The 20393-nt window shown below is 40.9% G+C and overlaps 1 protein-coding gene across 1 annotated transcript; it reads right to left on the bottom strand.

Moving 5' to 3' along the window:
• Positions 1 to 3213: 3213 nt before the first annotated feature.
• On the bottom strand, positions 3214 to 18286 carry SLC39A6 (solute carrier family 39 member 6). Its single transcript, XM_065751815.1, has 9 exons — positions 17561 to 18286; positions 16129 to 16309; positions 15697 to 15866; positions 14528 to 14740; positions 12964 to 13033; positions 11391 to 11768; positions 7429 to 7509; positions 5308 to 5498; positions 3214 to 4610 (listed from the first exon to the last, which is right to left on the bottom strand). Exons 1-9 carry the CDS (start codon positions 18284 to 18286, stop codon positions 4458 to 4460), a joined length of 2163 nt encoding a protein of 720 aa, XP_065607887.1. The 3' UTR covers positions 3214 to 4457.
• Between the last annotated feature and the right edge of the window lie 2107 nt (positions 18287 to 20393).

Below are 20393 nucleotides of genomic sequence, written 5' to 3'. Positions count from 1 at the left end.
GTTCAAGTAAGAACATACTGCATGAAAACACTGTTCTTGTACTTTTGCCACAAGTAGAAGCAGAAACCGACTAGTTTTTGCCAAAAGTTGCAATTATGCTTGGCCCTGAATTCATGGAGCAGAAGAGCCACCTGGATTCACATCTTGCAGCCTTGAATGCATTTTAAACAACCACAGCTCCCTGTGCTCCTGCACAGTATCTCCCATGAACTGAGAACAGCCATGCTGCTTGACCCAGGCAGGCCAAAAACCAAAGCAAGGACTGGCATACGGGTGATAAAACACTTGCTGCACATAAGGACAGCACATGACTGCTGTTACATACAAACACAAGCCAAAAGCTTAAGAATGTGGCACAATGAAAATCATTTCAAGTTCACCCACGGCCAGTACAGGCACTACGTAAGGCAGATACAGCCACATGCAACTCAGCTCTGTACTGTAGCTAATGAGGACACACAAAGAAAGGTGCTCCCCATTTATCAGCCACAGCAGCGGGCATATTACCACAAGCTGCTCAGAAACTTCAATGCATAAAAAGAAAAGGCAGCTCAGGGTCTCTGCTCCATCCCTCTGTCAAAGCATGAGAACTTTCACCGCATGTACCTCTAATAGAACCTTTGCTTCTGCTAAAGACTGACAAAGAAAACACGAGCCAGCTTTGACACCTCACTGCTACAAACAGCACATTTCAGACCATCTTTGGTTTTCTCACATAGTGCTTTACAGTCACCAGTACCACCCCACCAAAGATGAACGTGCCGCAGCACCAAGTGCTCACCACCAGCTCATCTCAGCCGCCTCCCCACACATGCTGCAGGCAGGTTTATTTTTTTTATGTTGATCTATTAGCAATATAGCTTGATTAGCAGATATTTTCATGTCAGTTTCTCTCACTGCGAGCCAGCCAGCAGCTCACAGGAAGCACAGACTGAAAGCCGTATACCTGCTTAGTCACCAATCTAAACATCTCATAGGAAGTGAGCACATGGCTGGGTGCTGCCTATCTCCATCTACCACACAGACAAGAGAAGTCCTTCCGACTTCAGCAATTAAGGCTATAGACCAACAGAAACCACAAAAATTCAAAGTGAACTGAGTCAAGAGCCACCCAAGTCTGAAATAGCTCACAACCAAGGAAGTGAGTATGTCCAATTCCTCTGATGGCTGAGGGTGCGGGAGAGAAAACAAAGGATAATCAACAGAGAGTGGCCCAAACCCTACAGCACACACCAGGAGACCCCAGTATTTGTGCGTGTAACAGAGCTGTGAGAGGCTCAGAGGGAAAGGGGAGAGAAGACTTGCCGAGTGTCCTGCCTGAGAACACATCTTGCTCACAAGAAGCAATGTGGGAGTCAGAACTGGATTATATCAGCTCTGACAATTGCCCCAGGAAAGGCAAGACTCACTTAAAACAGGACAGGACCAAATCAGACACATCCAAATGCAGTTCTGCAAGACCAAAAGACATCCAGACGAAGAAGAGCAACTGTGTTCTAAGATCTGGACTGATTGGGACCACTCAGGTTAGAGATCAGTAGAGAAGGCAACAACTAGTCAAGGCAGGGAAGTTTCAGCTTTGACATGGGTGTGTGAGGGGGTGGGAGTGTTCTTTTGGACTTGTTTTTCAGAAGAAGGTGGCAGTGATGTGCACATGCCAGAAACTGAACAGCTTGCCATGGGTCAAAGATAAGGACATTCAAGCAAATAGGGTAGCAAAGAAAATAGGAAGATCAGCTGTGGGACTGTAGGTACAGTTTTAGCTGTGACAGTTTGAAAATGGTCCTAACACAGGTAAGGGCACAAGTTCCGTAAGAATTTAGATTGTTTGAAAGGAACTGAAGTTACTTTCTCTTCAGAGCAAGTTCAAGTGAGCTAACAGTCTGCTGGGAGAACCAGCAGAGGTAGCACAGAATGGCAGATCAAGGAGATGCTACAAAAACGTAGCAGATGGCTGTTGTACCATGCTATGGTTCCTCTGCACCACGAGGTGTGCTACTGAAGGAAGTTCAGAGGGTTAACCAAAAGGCAGAAGGGTAGAAAGTGTAGAATAAAGAAAAAGTAAAGCACTTGATGAAAGGAAAGGATGGCACCTGTATTTTGTCAGTACTCTTGTAAGAGATGAAATGAACACTCTAAAAGGGAAGCCTGTTCTTCTCTCTTAACAACTGCTCGCAGGTTTGTAACGTGCAGACTTGCTAGAGTTTGATAAGACCCCAACACACTTTAGTGCTCCCCTTAAGATGCATTAGCCTTCCTCTGTCTCCTTACTTCAAAGGAAACATGACAAACCCTGTTCCAAATGCAATGGCCAAATGCTGACTACAGAAATATTCAAGAAGCATTTCCTTTGAGGCTGAGGTCCCTCATGCAGATCAGGCAATCTGGAGAATGATAACGAGCTTTGCTCACTCTGCTTTCAAGGGAAAGGGAAAGGAATCATCAGCAGAATTCTCCCAGCTTTTAGATTTGTAACCTCTCACAGGACAGGAAAAGTGGGCTTTGGTTTGCTCCTTTTTCTTCTGCTTCCAATTCAGATGCTGTAAGTATTTTACCAAGCACACTAATTTTCCTTTGGTGATTTTCCACTGTTATGGAGAGATTGATACCTGACCTTTTAAAAAAAGCACAGAAATGAAGTTCAAGCCACTGCTTATTTTAGAGTTAAAAAAATAAAGGGTAACTACTCACCACAGAAAAGTCTGAAAAATCTATTCTTATTTAAGCCTTCAGTATGAGCTCTGGCACAGGTATCAAAACCTTAACAGGTCTACACCAGTTATTTTGGCTTCCTTGAGAAACACCGATAGTACAGTATTTCACCACTGAGGAAAGAAAGTTTAAACAAATCTGTCCAGTTAACCCGAGTAAAGAATGAAAGGGGGAAGAATAGCTAACAACACCCTGCCTGCAGGCCTTGGTACTCAGCCTGTTAAAAACAAACAAAAAAATCCCACAAATCTTTCAATTCACTCCAAACATCCGTTTCTGATGTGACAGATTTGGCTTTCATTTTAATGACAGACCACCATATGCCAGACTGCTTTAACTCATCAGACGTGAGATCATCAAATACTTCCTCTTCGTTCAAGTTTTCTACTCAGCTGAAGATTTGAAGCAGTGGTAAAGAATTTGTCTGTGACCCAACTAATTAACTCAATAACTTAAAACCAGAAATAAAGATAGCATATCTTCATGTATAAAAGGAACAATGTGATGCCCACACTTCCTGCAAATTCTGCAGAGCAGTAAATGCAGGATGCTGGCTGTTGGTGACTTTTTGTTAGGTTTCTGACAACTGTTTTTTTTCATCTTTCCTTCCTAGGGATACTTTTAGGGTGATTGGAGTATTAAGGCTTAATAGTTAAGGCTCAAACCACATACTTATGTACACACTGTTTTTCCTCATATGCTGCTTCCCTACACGCACTGTCAAAAAGCTCGCTTTTTGGATCCTCCAGCTTTAGCTGTAACTGCTTTGCAAGCACAGCTTTGTTGTATGTTATTATGCAGAACTAGGAGTCAGCTCTCCCAGTCCTCCCATTTCCCAAACCAAATCAGGAAGGCTGTTGTAGCAAAGGACTGCTACTAACACGATTCCCCTTGATATCAAACACAGTGATATAACTTTGCCATTTCAGGCAGCATAAATTTGATAGAGCACTACTTTAAAAGTCTCTTTAATGGCATTCAAGTACACTACAGCTACAGCCACGCTTTTACGATGTAATAGCTGTACTGCTGTTGCCAATTTGAGGAATCAGTGAAGAGTAACTGCCATCAGTAGGGATGAAACAGGTAAGACATACTTGTCACAAATGCTTCAATCAAACGATTTCACGTGAAATCATTTGCAGTCAAAACCAACTGGAACAGAAAACAGAATCCACAAAGAGAAGCACCAAGAGGATGGAGTGAGCTCATCTGCCACCCCCTGTATACAAGGTGGACAGAGATCAGCTTCTACCAGTATAAATCCACATTACCCATGCACATCTTTCTTGTTTTACACTGCTCACTGTGCTCTCTGTTCACTGTTTGCAATTGTGCTAGAATAAGAACCACTGACATTTCATTTCTTTATACCAACAAAACCATGAAGTAAAAAAAAAAAGCCACTGTTGCATATATTTACATAAAGTAAATAAACTCACAAAAACACCTCGGCCCCCACCACAGGTGATACTGCATTAACAGATTTGGCACTCACAATGAATTACTGAGTTTGTCTTGCCACGGTACCGTACGCAATACTACATTCCCAGTGAAATCCTTACAGTTCTCATTGCTACAGGAGAGAGAAGGGCCAGGGGGGGACTGAAAGACCCAAGGACAACAACAAAACACACCAACAGAAATACCTAGACTATACCAAGCGTACCCCTCCGTTATGGAATAAAAAAAAACAACAACTACCAGTTATAACTTAACACCAAGCTCTACCCCAGCAATAAAGATTACAGGTTTATGCTGAATACAATTTTATGTTCAAACACTGAGATGAGCAGCATTATCCCAAAACCCAAGAGAATCCCAGCGTTCTGTAACAGGAAGTATCCCCAGCGACTACATCCGTGATCACTGGCATCATTGTGGAGCATTTCAGGCACCTAAACAAACAAGAGAGCATTAAATGCCTTCAAAATGAACAGTCATTTAGAACAGTTCTTCAATGATGTGGCACATGGAGGCTGAGTCTCACTCCTCAAGACTTTGCTGTTGGCTGCGTTAATACTACTTCAGGTGTCACTCAATGCAAGTAATATTATCTGCCTACTTTCACGTAAGCTATTTACACACACCAAGCTGGTAGTGGTCTAATTACTGTTTTCATGATAATTATGCTGACGCCTTAATTATACTTGGGAGTAAATGGCTGGCTTACTTACCACCTGATTTCATCAAGCCACAACAAGCATTCTATTCTTAAAACGACGTAAAACTGCCATGAACAGACATTAAGTGCTTAATACTTCTGTACAAACCTAACCCTGAGATGCAGGACAGATTTTACTACAGTCATAGTTTCACCAAAAGAAGCACTAATGATCTGCTGCAAAATCCAAACCACATTTGTTGGTGGAGAGAGCCAGCTAGTCTACGAGTTGCACACCACCTGCTACACTCTGCACCAACAGTAATCTAACTAAAAGCAGTATTTAACTGAGCACTTTCTTAGTACCTTTAAGCAACAAAAAAAAATGCTGAGGGAGAGACAGTGAAAGGCTTTATGATCGAAGTTCAACTGACATTAATTCTTAAACTATGCTACATGTAACACTGGATAGGTAAAACACAACCACTTACCATATCTACAAGTGCCACATACATGAACAAGCCAGCAGTAAGTGCAAATATCCACATGGAAACATTGTCTGCATAATGACCAATAAGTATCCCAGTTGCCATTCCAAGGTAGGCCAACATTGCTGACAAAGCATTGTAAAGCACAGCTTGCTTGACAGTCATACCAGCTTTTAGAAGTACGGCAAAGTCTCCTACAGCAGGAGAAAACAAAACAGACATTTACACCCTCAGGAAGCTATTGCAGTGTCCTATATTTCCTCATTCTTATGAGATTAAGTGATTTCTGTTGTCATTTGCCTTCTGCTTTTCTTCATGAAGTTAGAAAACAGTGGGAAAAAAATTAAAAGTACACAAGAACAACAGAAGCGCAGTACATTCACAGCCTTGAGGATTCATGACTTCAGAAAGCAAAAGCTTTTAGCAGAGTTTGTATTTTAACCAACACTGCACTACCTCATATGTATGAGCATCTCAAGTTAGTTTCTAAACAAAGCATTCCCATTTAATTGCATAAAACAGAGCTACCAAGCCAATTCCTTTCACTTGGCAACTTTTCTTTATACTTTAAATGTAGCTTTCTTAAATTTAGAAAATCTTCACTATTTTGTAAGCAATTCTTAATGCCTTAATTTTGTTTGAAAGCCTGATAGGTTACCAGCCAGCAAGATCTCTCATCATTCAGGACAGAAATCTGTTTTAAAATCAGTAGAATGTATCTAAACAAAGGAGAGTAAAATAATGAAAGATAATTATCTGGAAACAAAATTATTTAATTTTTATTAAAAAGAAAAAAGTACCTTCTCTCCAGGTAAAATCCAAAGCAGTCTCCAAAGACGAGTTGAAAAGTTTGTTACAACAGCTTTTCCCACAAGACAATACAGTTAATCTTAACTGGTATAATATTATGAATGTTGCTTAGCATTAAGAACAGTATTGATGACCCAATTTCTTCCCTAGTTAACATTAGCTAGCCCAATTTGTTCTGGCATTCCTACATTGTTCCATGTTCTCTGTTAAACAAGGTATTCACAGTGGCTTTTCTGCATTGGTCAAAAGAGCAGGATTTAAATTTTAGAAGAATTTCTGGTCTGAAAGCAAATACAACATTTAATCCAAAGCACTGGATGTGTAACATGAATTTATGTTGTACTACACCTTGTATGTGCAGTTAATGCAAGTTGCACGATTCCTTTGGAATTAATACATTAAGACAAACAAGATAATTTCTTCCCTGCCATAAAACCACATTTGTTCTCCACAGAAAGTAATTTAGTTCTACAACATGATTGTACAGAGAGCCAGACACATCATTTCATAAATGGTTTGATATACATGTGCTGGTTTACAAGCTCTGTTAAATGAAATTAACATTCTACTTTCAAGAGGATTAAACCTTAGAAAGTGTAAGCAAATTGTTCTTTCCTCATTCTGTACACCAGGTAAGACCACGGTGTCTAAGAAAGAAACATCAGTTAAACGTTCAAAATGCTTCAACAATTGGAAAGAAGATCACAGAATCACCAAAGCTGGAAAAGACCTCTAAGATCACCCAGTCCAACCATCCACCTACCACCAGTATTTCCTCACTAAACCATGCCCCTTAGTACAACATCTAAGCATGTCGCAACACCTCCAAGACCACCTCCCTGGGCAGCCCTTTCCAGAGCCTGACCACTTTCTCAGAAAAGCAATTTTTCCTAACATCCAACCTGAATCTCTCCTGCCACAGCTTGAGGCCATTCCCTCTAGTCCTGTCAATAATGATGCAGGACCCCCACCTCACCACAGCCTCCTTTCAGGAAATTGTGAGAGCAAAAAGGTCTCTTCTGAGCCACTTTTCTCCCAGAGTTCAACCAAAAAGTCAAGTCCTGCTCTCAGGAGCAGGTCTTAATACATAATAATAAACTTATGTGCATTCCTGTAAGAAACTACTGTCATGAATTTCAATCACTTAGACTTGAAAAAGCAAGTATTTTATGATATTTTCAAGTAGACACCCTGATATGGCTGAAGTTTTCTAATAAGAAAACCATACTGTACCACAGAATAAAATTACAATTTCCCAGAGTGCATGTGTGAGCAGCCAGGTAGCTGCAGCATACTGAAATATTTGGGTCTTACCTAACTCATGAGGTAATTCATGGCAAAACACAGCCACAGACGTGCTTAAACCACTTGACAAGCCTTCAGTAAATGCTGCTCCTACAAAAAGACAGAAAAAAGACATTAGGTCATAGTCATCAAGCGCAGACACACTGCTGCAGCTCCTTGTTAGGTTAGGACACACAGTGATTCTCACCCAATCTTTTTGCTTCACCAAGCATTTACAAGTGTCACTGAGGAGTTTTTGTTTAAGACTAATTAATGTCAACCCAAAGCAACATAATACCCTCTAATCCTCTAAAGCAAACCAAATTTCACTAATTTCTGAAATAAACCCAATAAGAGGCCCAAGGTCATTTGTAGTGCTTTGCACACAGGGGACCCAGGAGTAGGGCCTGCAGAGGGACAGCTACAACAGCTGTAAGACCACAGGAGAGAATCCCACCTCTCCACCAGTACTCCAGCAGCTTCCACCCAGGCAAAACTGTCATATCTCCTGCAACAGCTGGAGGAAAAATTGAGTGCTCAGCCCAGAATATTCACCCAGCACTTCGCATGGTCAAATCAGGGCCAACACTACAAGAACACTTCACAGCAGTAGGTAATTCCCTCCCACACAGGGCAGATGTCAGAGGCAGACCTGCCAACCACAGCTGCTGCCCAGGGAAGTCACTGCTTGGAGCCTGCCTTGATGATGGTGTGGAGACATCACCAAAGCTCAACTGATATGGCACAGAGCGATGCAGACTAACTACAACAGACAGTTCAAGGTGGATGTGAATATTGCCCACAGGCTTACAAGAAGATCAGAAGCCTACGGTATGTGGTCTAAAAGCTCAAGGAAGCTGTGCTTATTTAACCTCCCCTTCCTTCACTAGGACTAACAGCAGCCTACAGCCACCTTCAGTGCCGATACAACGAAGGAGCCTAGCTCTTCAAAGCAGTAATAGGTACCAAGTCAGGGAGGCTGCAAATTACAACCAGGAGCTTCAGGCTGGACATGGCTATTTTCAAAGTTCAATTCAGTGAGCAGCAGCGTGCAAGACTAAAGCTATTTTGATTTAAGACCTCAACAGGAATATTTCACACAGTACTCCAAAACACTTAGTCATAGCAGTCTACACAGTAATTAACACGTAAGTGACAAGTTACTGCTACTTGACTAGCTAAAGAGGCTATTAGTGAAAACTATCAATCTCTTCTACACATCAGTCTGTTTTCTCCTAAAAATTGCTTTATAGTTTCTGAGTCAGATTTTGAGAGAGACAATAGCTGCAGTTATCTCCTAAGACAGGAGACCTCATCAGAATTAAACTGGGCTTCAGTTCCTGAAGAGACTAGATAAGGAAAGCAGAAGGTAATTACCTCCTACCATGCCTGCATCCTCAATAATCTAAGAGTTCCTCTATATTGAAGACATTCTATAAAGGCAGTAAAGTCTTATTGGAAGAAAGTAAAAATACAAGAGTCCAGCTAAGCCACAAAAGGTAAATATAATTCTGTGACCACAAAGGCAAACCATACAAAACTTGATTGTGTTAGCAACTACCTAAGCAGCTGAAAAAGCTCTATACTGCACACATACATAACAACCAAAAGAGAAGCTTAAGAATGGAAATATTTGTTTTTATTTTCCACTGACTACTAATATTTTAACACATTTTTAGCAAACGAAAGACTGGATTAATGCATCTGAATGATGACATCCTCTTCAATAAGCTGATTTAATAGTTACTTAAAAATATAGGTAGTGTTAGCATGGAAGTAAACAGCATTCTGCACTTTAGTGACATAGCTGAAGCTATACAGAAAAGTTCAAATCACAGAACATAATTTCATAAAGGTTAGTCAGATGCAACTGTTCCATGCTCTGATGGAAATATAAAAGCACTTCTTAAATCTCACTGCTACGTAATTATCACAAGAGATAGAAGGGAAGAAATAACAGATGGAAGGTATCCATAGCAATCACATGAAACAAACAAACACAGGTTCAGCCAGAACGCCCTCCACTTGTCTTCACAGGAAATATTTACATCTTCATATAAATAAGCATAAATATTATATAAGTAGTATGGACAAAACATCAATAGGTGGCGTTCATAATATTTTTAAACACATACAGAACTTAAAATTAAAAAAGAAAATCCCCATTTTCATTACTCTGGACACTACAGAACTTTTAAAGGCTATTGTTCTCACTTATTCTATAAGCTTTTATAAGCCTCTCATAGTTTCTTTTCAGAACTATTAAATCATAGCTCATTTTCAACCCCACCCCCAACGCTGAGATAATTGATTCTGCACATAATTTGAATGCAAATCCTTCTTCTACTACACATTCAGTAGTCATCTGCTATAAAATTCACACTCCACACTTCAATAAAAAAAATAGAAGATTAAATCAGAAGGTCTCCTTTTCACATTATCCTTTCAATTGACTGAACCCAAACAACTGCAAATACTGCTGTGAGAAAATAGTTACTATTGAGCTTTCTCCTCAAACAAGAATGGACTTGACTATGCAGTACAATTTACAGAAAGACAGTTCCTGCTCAACTGACTCTAGTGCGCTGTACAGGCTGGAAAGGAGTCCAATAACTAAAAAAAAAAAAAGCCCCACCCATTAGATGCTGACTTCAGAAATTAAGACATGAAAGACTGGCATAGGAACTAAAGCCAATTACTGATTTAATTTCACTTCCTATAACTTAGTTTTACCATCTTTCTTACTAGAAAGAAGGAGACTCCAAGATGTGAGCATAACTCCAGGAGACCAAAACATTAACGTTACTCTGTTCCTTCGTCACACTAAAAAGGGATTTCTGTTAAAGATCTGTCAGAAAAGACTAAAGACTACAACACAATGGGAAAGAAAGGAGTCTGAACAAAAAGGATGGCATTTTGATTACATTCATAACACCGTACCACCTTTAGTATAATTAAACTTTACTGAAATAAAAAATACTACCAGCAAGATTTTGAGCTAATCAAGATCAGTATTTGAGAAAAACAAAATGTTTTAAAATATTTTCCTAAGAAGAATTGTAGAATCTCCAAGGTTAGAAAAGACCTATAAGATCATCCAGCCCAAACGACCTCTGATCACCAGTCCTCACTAAACCGTGACCCTCAACATAACTTCTGAATGTTCTTTTAATACCTCCAGGGTCAGTGACTCCACCACCTCCCTGGGCAGCCCATTCCAGTGCCTGACCACTCTTTTGGCGTAGCAGTATTTCCTAACATCCAGACTGAATCTCCCCTGGTGCAACTTAAAGCCATTCCCTCCAAATCCCATCACTAGTTACAGGAGAGAAGAGGCTGACCCCCAGCTCACTACAACCTCCCTCCAGGTAGTTATAGAGAGCAATAGTCTCCCCTCAGCCTCCTCTTCTCCAGACTGAACAATCCCACCTCCTTCAGCCATTCCTCATAAGGCCTGTGCTCCAGACCCTCCACAGCTTCGACAGTTGTTAACTAGTGTCCTACTTACACACTGCTAGAACATAAAGAGCACTACTAACCTTCCACAGAAGATCTGTGGAAGCATGAGGAAGAACTACCACAATATTGCCCCCTTTTTTGGGGGGACAGTAAGATCTAAGAATGAGGATGTGATGGGAATGCTATACAATAGCATCTTAGAGAACACAAAGCCCTGAGCCAAATTCATTGTGCTGTAAGCAGCTTTACTGCCCAACAGTTAGATATACTGTTTAATCCATCTGGGTAATCTTCACGCTAACATAGACTGACACAAGGCTCCTGTCTCCCAGCCCTCCAGTGCACTAGGGGAACTCACACAGCACATGTAACCAGGGTCCAGAACAGGCAAAGCCAGACCTGCAAAGCACAGAATCTGACCTTACCGTCAGGTTTTAAACCTAACTAGTTACATTCCTAACCAAAGACACACGGCAGCAACACCTTACTACAATCACACCTGACAGAACTGCAGAGTCCAAGCTAACACTTACCAATTGCTAGGCCATCACTGAAATTGTGCAGTCCATCTCCCATAATCACCATCCACGCTAGAGTTGCTATTCCAGCATCTTTCAGTTCTTCACGTGAGTAGCGCTGACTGTGACTGTGTGGATGATGGTTCTGATGATGATGGTGATGAAGAATGTGATGGTAGTCGTGGTGGTGATGACTCAGATGATCTGTCTGTCCAAGAGTATCGTGTAAATGAGAGTGACATTTGTTCCTACAGCCCCTGGATACATATTCACTGTCAGCCTCCTCTTGATGAGAGTGAGCTATCATGACTTCTTCTTCTTCTTGAACAGCTGGCTGCTGAGAAATGAAGGGCGATGGATCTTGTGAGTCTGTCCCTAGATAGCCCTCAGACCCTGTTACAAAAACCCAGAGCATAATATTATATATTTTTAAAGTCATCCAGGACGCAAAGATAAAATAAACAAGTTGAATAAGTGATACAGTAAAGAAAAAAAATTAGCAAGCCTGAAAGTTAAAGTTGATAACCCAGTGTGCTGTACCAAATGCTTCCACAAGCAATGTTTGTTTGAATAATATTTTAAGGAAAATTCGTATGTCATAACAATAAAAATCTTTTGTTTCCTAACACTATAGCTGTCCCATACACAATGGTCACAGATGTCTCTTAAAAAAATCAAAGAAGAGAAAAAAAAAACTTTTCATCTAAGACCCAGTGCAACTTAAGTACAACAGAATAAGGCCCTACATTCAAGTTTCATAGTGTGAAAGCTGGTAGTTCAAATGGAACAAGATTGAAATGCATACATCATCAACTCATCTTTGGGCTAAAGGATAAGAACGCAGAGAACAAGATTACATCATACAAGGCTTTGGCAACTTTGCTGCATTCTGTACAGAAATAATTAACTCATTAAGCTTCAACACCTGAAAATATACACACAGGAATATTAACACAGAATGTTAAGTGCCCTCATATGAACATTAGCAGCACATTCACATTGACTATTTTAACTGACAAACTCTCAACGCTTGTTACATTCCTCCCCTGCAGTTCCTTTCCTGCATTGCTGAGATCTCTTCCTTTGGGCATAAAATTACTTCCTGAAAAAAACAACTGGAAGCTGCTCTTAGCTTCAAGAGCCAACAAATAACCTAGTGAGGTGTGGCTTTGTTTACAACAGGACCTTTGGGACACCTGACCATTTGCAGACCAAGAACTTTAATATCTTGGTTTACGGATTATCAACTTGAAGAATAAATATTCAAACCAGAAAAATAAAAGGACAAAATATGCACGGTCTATTATTTGGACTTCTGTATACAACATCTAGCAGTCTAATACGAGAAGGGTTGAAGTCATCAGGTATTCTACATATGCAACAGGCATGAGCTTCTCAGAATGACTTCAAAGCATTCATTTCTAAACTGAATCCACTACCTTCTTTTAGAAAGGTTTGATACAAGTAGGTAGGGATTCAACCTACAGTAAGAATCAAAAGAATAAACTGCCAGCAATCAGATACAGTATTTATTTTAAGCTGTGCTGTTGCACAAGAACAACTGTGCAGTGATATGACTGAGACTTACGATCATCTGTATCTAACTTTTCTTCATTCGCTGAAAACTTCTTACTTTCTCCATCATCTTCATTTTTTTTCTTATTCCAAAAGAAAATACTGTAGTTATGAATATTTTACTTATTTTTCAGGATATACATGAGCAACATTATATTCACAACATTTATGCAGCCTGAACAGAAAGAGGACAACATGGAAGCCATATAAAGGAGGCAGAAGAGGAACATTAGAAACTCTTTTAAGAACAGTAAAAATATAGAAGTTCTCCAGGCTCCAAAGGAGTGAAAAAATGAACACAAATAAGTAAATACCATGTATTTCTGTGAAAAGACTAAACAGAAGGGTTCCTTTGATAAGTGAAAAAACATAGAAATACACTGAACAAGAGCTACTCGGCTAGTTCTGTAATATCAGTGTAATGCTTAATGCTGGGGTACTGGAGAAAAGCCAAGTAAAAATCTTTGTCGCTCACTCATGTCAGTATACCAAGAGTTTATGATCAATGGCCTAAATCTGATCTAAAAAGCCTTGTGCCTTAGTCCAACAGGAAATCCATTCTCAGTGGTTGAGATAGGATACAGAAAATACTGACTTTACTTGGAACTCCTCACATCATCTCCTTGCAAGTACATTTAACTAAAGACAGCTAAGTGATCCTGTCTGAAGTGATCCTGTCATTCACAGTTACTTTTGCTTACTCCAGTAACAACCACACCAACAGAACCTGCTGGGACCCAAGTGAAAGAGCTTACACAACTTCCTCATTGAATCTGCCAATCCAGTGTTTGCAACCCACTAAAATCAATTATTTACACCTTCCACATAAAACACAGCATAGTAATGTGAAGGCTGTGTTGCTCTACCATTTTGAGAGAGAAAGGGCACTTGCAAAATGGTATTTTCAAGCAGAATGCTACCTAATAATATCACCTTCTGTCAGCTTCTACAGTGCAGTCAGATGCTGAGTTGTTTAAGGAGTGACTGCTGCCCTTACACATCCTGTGGAAGTGCTCCCTCAGCAGTAATGCAATAGCAGCACAAGGCCATCTTATTTCATCCGGTGTGAGATTTAGAAGAACAATTTAAAGAAAGTTATATAATATTAATGTAATATTATACAGTTAATAATCTCCTTGAAGTCAGAAGGAAATCAATAGTGAACAATAACTTCTTAAATCTCTAACTTAAAGCAAAGCTGTTCACTTATTAAACAATTCACACATACTACCTGTCTGGTTAAGGAGATAACCTGGTCTAGCGAGCTGCTTTGGCAGGGGGGTTGGACTAGATGATCTCTAGAGGTTCCTTCCAATCCCTACAATTCTGTGATTCTGAGATAGCTCAGAGCTCTTCCCAAACATGACTACAAAAAAAAAAAAAAAGGAAAAAAAAAAAGAAAACCCCACCCACTGTCTAGTTTGAAAGCATCAGTGTTGCCAACAGAAATAAAATAGAGCACTAATCAAGTCAGCAATTGCTATTATATCCGATAACAATATACACAACCCTGTTTCTATAAGCATACTCAGAAGTCATTGTGCAATGCAACAAATTCAAAGTAATAGTTTCTCTACCTTTTTCTTCTTGTCTTTAAACTGCTTTATTAAAGTGATCAAGTGCTCCACCAGAAACATGAAATACAAGCCTCCCAGCGCTGTAAGCCCTTTCCATGTAGAATCCAGGTAAGCACTCTCTTCCGTACTTTGAAAAACAAGATGCTTGAACAGAGGACCTTTGCCTTGTTCAAGCAGAGGCTTTTCATGGTGATGACGGTGGTTTCCATGAGACTAAAGGCAGAAGCAAATGGGAAAATCGTTATATTCAGAAGAATTGTCAACAAATGAAAAATACAAAGCTTTCTGCACATTTTCTTCCTCAAATCCTGAGTACAGACTTAGCAATTGCAAATAAAGGCCCCAGATACAACCTCAAACAATTACAAGGAAAATGTCTTGATAGAAACTACGGAGAACAGTCCTGTGTCCATTCTCCCACTGAAGTTACCTGTAGGTTCAAGGCACACATGCATACACATTTACACACACACACACACACACACACACTGAGGTTTTCAGTGACCTCACATGGAAAGATCAAGACTAACAGAAATAAACCCTAAGAATACACAGGGCTCTGAAACCTGTGGTTTAATACATCTTACCTGAAAGCTGGGTCTAGAAATGCATTTAAGAGCTTCAAGAAATTCACAAATCTTACATATTCCAATTTCATTGTCCATATTACAGATGAAGCTATGAAACGACAGCAGTACTATCAAGTAATGTTTTTCTAGGACTTCAGAAACATTCAATTCTGATAAAAAACATTAAGCAACCAACACACGTGCCTGATAACATGACACTGGATTTTCTATTCCCCATTTAAAGAGCACAGAACTATTTCTGCTGACTATAAAGTTCACGAATGACAGAGGAAAAAGAGATGGCACTGCAGTATGAGACTAGAAAAACATTTATGGGCAACAAACAGAGTGATTCAGCAGCATGAATGACTGAGAAAACAGGATACAGCTGGAGAGAAAAGGGTGTGAAGATTTACACTGTAAGACCGATAGAAATTATATAAACAGCTCCAAAGAGGTGGTTATTAGGAGAAAAAATATTTCTATTAAATAATCTAACTTACCAGCATATATTAATTAACAAAACTACCACTAATAGGTACAACCAGTTGTTAGCGTGTCCCTTTTGAAATAATTAATGAAGCAGTAATTCATACTTACGTGTGGTAGTAGATGTAAGAAGGCATCTCCGCTTAAAGTCCCCACAGCCAATGCCACAAGAAAACTTAGAAGAAACTTGAAAAACACACGATTCATCAAAGGTACCAGTATAACCCCCAATAAAGAAAGGAAACTGATGACTGAGATGGATATAAAGCCACCAATCCAAGCTGTTAAAAGGAAAAAAAAAAGTAAACAACTGCTACGTGAGATATTGTTTGCTTAACATTTTTTTCTTTTTAAATCAATACTCTTATCATCTGATTAGATATTAGCAAGCAGTGGGCCATAAAGATTTATGTCTACATGTGATAAGAAGTGCCAAAAGAAAACCAGAAGCTTCTTTCAGTTTTGAAATACGTTTCTGAAATTTATAACTAACGTACATGGGTTTCGAGCAGGTATCTGTTCCATACTGAAAAAATAACCTACCTATTTGCAGAGAATAACCTTTTGGAGGAGTTTCAGCTTTTTCACTGCTTGCATGGACTATGCAGTATTTCCCATCGATCTGATTAATAAGAGCTGGACAGAGATAGCTAAATTCTGTGGCAGACAACAATACTTCAGTGCTTATTCCATGGGACTGCATCAGCTTTGATGCACTGGAGCACTGTGGAAAGACATTTCTTAAAGTTAGCTAGAATCATAAGACTGCATCTTAAAATGAACGTGTATCCCACTGAAATCAATAGCAACCCCACATGACCAGTGCTAAACTGACAGTAATTAAAGAAGAGTAACAAATCAATTCAGTAAGAACTACACCTTTATCCTCTCTTCTGGCCCAGAAGGTGAGCTGACAGATAATGCGTGATTATCACACATGCTCAGCATAAGTAGGACAGATGGTTTGTTTTCAGATTAGAAAAAACCTAACACTTCAGACTGTTTTTTAGAGGCAGGATACGGAAGTAACAGAAAAAAGTCTTTAGCTTTGCTACATGTCATTACTGTGGAGGGTCTCACACAGAGCACTATCACCACACGCTTCCTCCAATAAGGAACTTCCCACTCTGTGACCTACAGGATTCAGTAGATACCCTCAACTCCCGCAGCAACACTTCTGCTCTGTTCTGCAGAATGCTATTACAGGTACAGCACCCACGAATCAAATGCTGCACATACCTGCTCTGAATTAACTAGAATAACTGTACCACTAAGGCATCAGAGGGACACTTGCTTTTTAATGCTCTTAATGGAGAAAGATTGTGTAACAGAACTGTCTGCAACAAAACAATTGTTTTTATCAGCACTCATTTTTACTATCTTAAAATAACAGGCATCATTTTCCAGCAAACTTCTCTTCTTCAGTTATTCAAAATCAGAGTCACACACTATTTATTTCCTGCCCATGGGCAGAAAAGTGTAAGCTCTACAGATGCAGTCATACGTGCACACGGCTGTTTGGCTGCACTTACATAGCAAGAAATTCATTTCAGGAGAACAGTATTTGAGGATTCACTTGAACTTCCCTTGCTGCTCTTGCACAAAGTAAAGGAAGTTTCCCTACAGAGTGCTGCTAACATGTGTATACTTGTCTAAGTACAGTTCTTCAATTTCACTGTATATTTTAGAATATGAAAACAAATGTTTATATTTAATAAAAATACATATTCCCTTCTAAGAAAAAATTAAGATTATTACATAAACGAGACAGTGTATGTATTTTCTGAGCTCACAATCGTAACATTTTTTCCAAGCAGAGAGTTAAGATTCAAGAAGAGCTATTGTTCCATGTTTTCACTACAAACACAATCACACTACAAAGCCTGGATTGAGTTAAACATTAAGCTCCCTGCAAATAAGCCATAACAATGCTCCCAATGGACCTCAGTTCCCAGAACACATTAGAGTGTCTCACCTCTTGGGTATTTGGGTTCTTAAGTTTAGAATACAGGTAACTTCCTTTTTCCAATTCCTTTGCAGAGACAAGAGAATCATTGGCCTTGGTGTTCACAAGCCAATTCGTACTGCTTCCATTCGTGATATTAATGGTGTTAGAGCCAGACAGGCCTACATGAGCAACAGATTTGCTTTCTGCAGGTTCTAAATTCTGCAGTTCAGAACTGCCATCTGTGGGAGTAGTGTTGATTGAGCCAGTGATATCATTAATGGTGTTCTTACTGTGGACAAAGTTGTGCTGATGGTCTACATTCTCTGCTTTATGAGGTTCTTTTGAATGATTGTTCCTGGGGTCTTTGTTAGCATCAGATTCGTGGTTCGGGCAAACAGTCTTCTCAGAGTTTTTATTCAAGGAAACATGGTTATGATGAAGATGATGATCGTGGTCGTGATCATGGCTATGATCTATTTTAATCCTTTTCATTTTATCTATACCTATGTTCTGGATCAGTTTTCTAAATCCTTCAATCGTCAGAGAGTTGTTTTCTCCATAACGATTAAAAAGTTCTTGAAGGTGATGCTTCTGTCTTAATCCTGCCAAGTCATCGTTAATGCCAGCTGCCTTCTCTGGGAAAGTTCTCTCCAGTGTCTGCACAACAGTAGTCGTCTCCACTCCATGATGATAACTTTCACACAACAGCATGAAAAATGATGCAAGGAACGTGACAGATACCGTTCCCTCCATTGCAGCGCCCTATTAGGAGCTAAATGGGAAAAAGAATAATAAAAATACTTAACAGTTTGCATAAAATAGATCTCTTAAGCTGTAATATACTTCCAGAACTAGCAAAAAAAGCATTTTTCGAGTTACTGAAGCACCCAGGGAAGAGCCAGACAGACTTCTCAGCAGGAGCTGCACACCCAGCCAGAATCAGTCCTCTGGGTGTAAGCAAACCTCAGCCTAACCCGGCCCCAGCCAGCTTCCTAACACCGGATAAAATGATGACAGCTGCGCCAACTGAGTTCAACACTCGGCCTTTCTCACGCTTAAGATAAAATCCATTCTTTTCAGGTTTGGACCGACATTCAGCGGGGAGTATTACAAATCACAAATTTTTGCTTAAAACAAAATTCCAAACCCTGCATTGCTAATTTCCCATAGCTCTCGGCCGACCCACGAGGCAAGCACTTCGCATTGCCCAATAATTACGCTACACGCCGCTATCGTACATCTCCTCAGGCCAGGCAGGCAGACCACCGCCTCACCACACCCTCAGCCGGCGGCATCCCGCCACGCGGCTGCCGGCCCCGCCCCGGCGCGAAGAGAAGCGAGCACACGCCTACCCGGTCTCTGCCCCGCAGCCCGGCTACTGCAGAAGAAAGGAACCGGAGGGAAGGAGAAGGCCGCGGCACCGGCAGCCGTTGGCCATTAGGCCACGGCCGAGACCCCCCACCCCCGGCCGCCCCTCAGCCGACGCACACGCGGGTCAGCGGCCGTTCCGTCCCGCCCCGCCCCTTCCGGGTGCGGCGGCCAATGGGGAAGCAGGGCGGTGTCACGCGGCGGCGGGCGCTGAGGGAGGGTGGGTGTGTGGAGCGGGCGGGGTCGGGCGTGTCCTGCGGGTATGGTGGTGTGCTGTGGGGGCTTTGGTTCTGAGGGCGTGCGTAGGTGTGCAAGGCTGCTCCTTGCGAGGTGCAAAATGCTCCGAAGAGAGCTAAAATGAACTAAATGTTCATTTTCTGCTTTCTGAGAAGAAATTCTTCCTAATATCCAACCATACTTGCAGGGCAAGAAAACACACCAGTTATAACAGCATTCCTGAGATTCCTGGGAATGGTTTCACACAAGGACTCCCAGTCCTGAAAGAGGACTGGCACAAGGTGTGGGTGAGAAATTGGTTCATGGTCTGGAAATTGACTGATGAGTTGTAAGCAAAAGCTCTGGGTAAATGGAAAGCAGTGTCACTCTTTGGTGACATACACAAGGGTATTGCAGTGAGCACTGGTTGAATCTGTCATTGTAATTAACGATCAGGCAGAAGAAAACTGCTTTTCATGCACAACTGAACAGAGAAAGTAAGAAAGGGTGGAGGTCACTTAGGAAGGGCTTGAAACTTGCTGCAAGCTGATAGATGTCCTGTGTTTCTCAAATGCTGCTTTGCTATACTCCTCTTAAGCGACCACAGCCCCGTAACATTTATATGCCCTGGCAGCAGGCTCTTGGTATTTCCCCTTTCTTCCTGTACCACTCCCAAAACTTTACTTGCTACCATCACATCATTACTAATGCTGCTGCACTGGGTGCTGTTTGGTTGGCACATCCCAGCTGGCTTTTAGCCCTTGTCACCGATCACCATGGCCTCTCAGCTGGCTGGAATGTGAAGGCACTACCAAATCCTGCCCTAGGAATTTTTCTGGTGTTTCTTGGCTGATTGCCAGCATCTTGAACTCAACATCTAGTCCCTTCTCAGCCATCTTTCTCCTTCTGTTGCCTGCTGCCACTGGCAGTGCCCCTGGCTTCTCAGATGATTCACGTTACAGGTCTCCATACCTAATACCTCCAAGCCTGGCTGAATTAAACATGTTTGTTCAAAGGTTTGGCTGACTGGAGGGCAGAATTGAGCTATAGGTTGTGAACAGTTCCAGAAACAGCAACAGATCAGGAGCTTAGGGATTTATTCCACGTACTAGCTTTGAAGTATGGAGAAGATACTGTGTCCCTCAGCCTCACTCATTTTTTTCCCTAGAGGGGGAGCGGGAGGCAAAATGCAGGAGTGTGGTTTTTTTTCTTTAATGCTAATTCACTTTGCATGAATACTGTTGACCAGATGCCTTTGTGATACTGCAGTGACATA

The sequence above is a fragment of the Cyrtonyx montezumae genome, unplaced genomic scaffold (assembly GCF_038088225.1).
Source record: "Cyrtonyx montezumae isolate F1298 unplaced genomic scaffold, pur_monq_1.0 scaffold_8, whole genome shotgun sequence".
NCBI lineage: Eukaryota > Metazoa > Chordata > Aves > Galliformes > Odontophoridae > Cyrtonyx > Cyrtonyx montezumae.
Note: the sequence above shows the minus strand (reverse complement) of the source record. Positions and strands in the feature narration are given on the sequence as shown.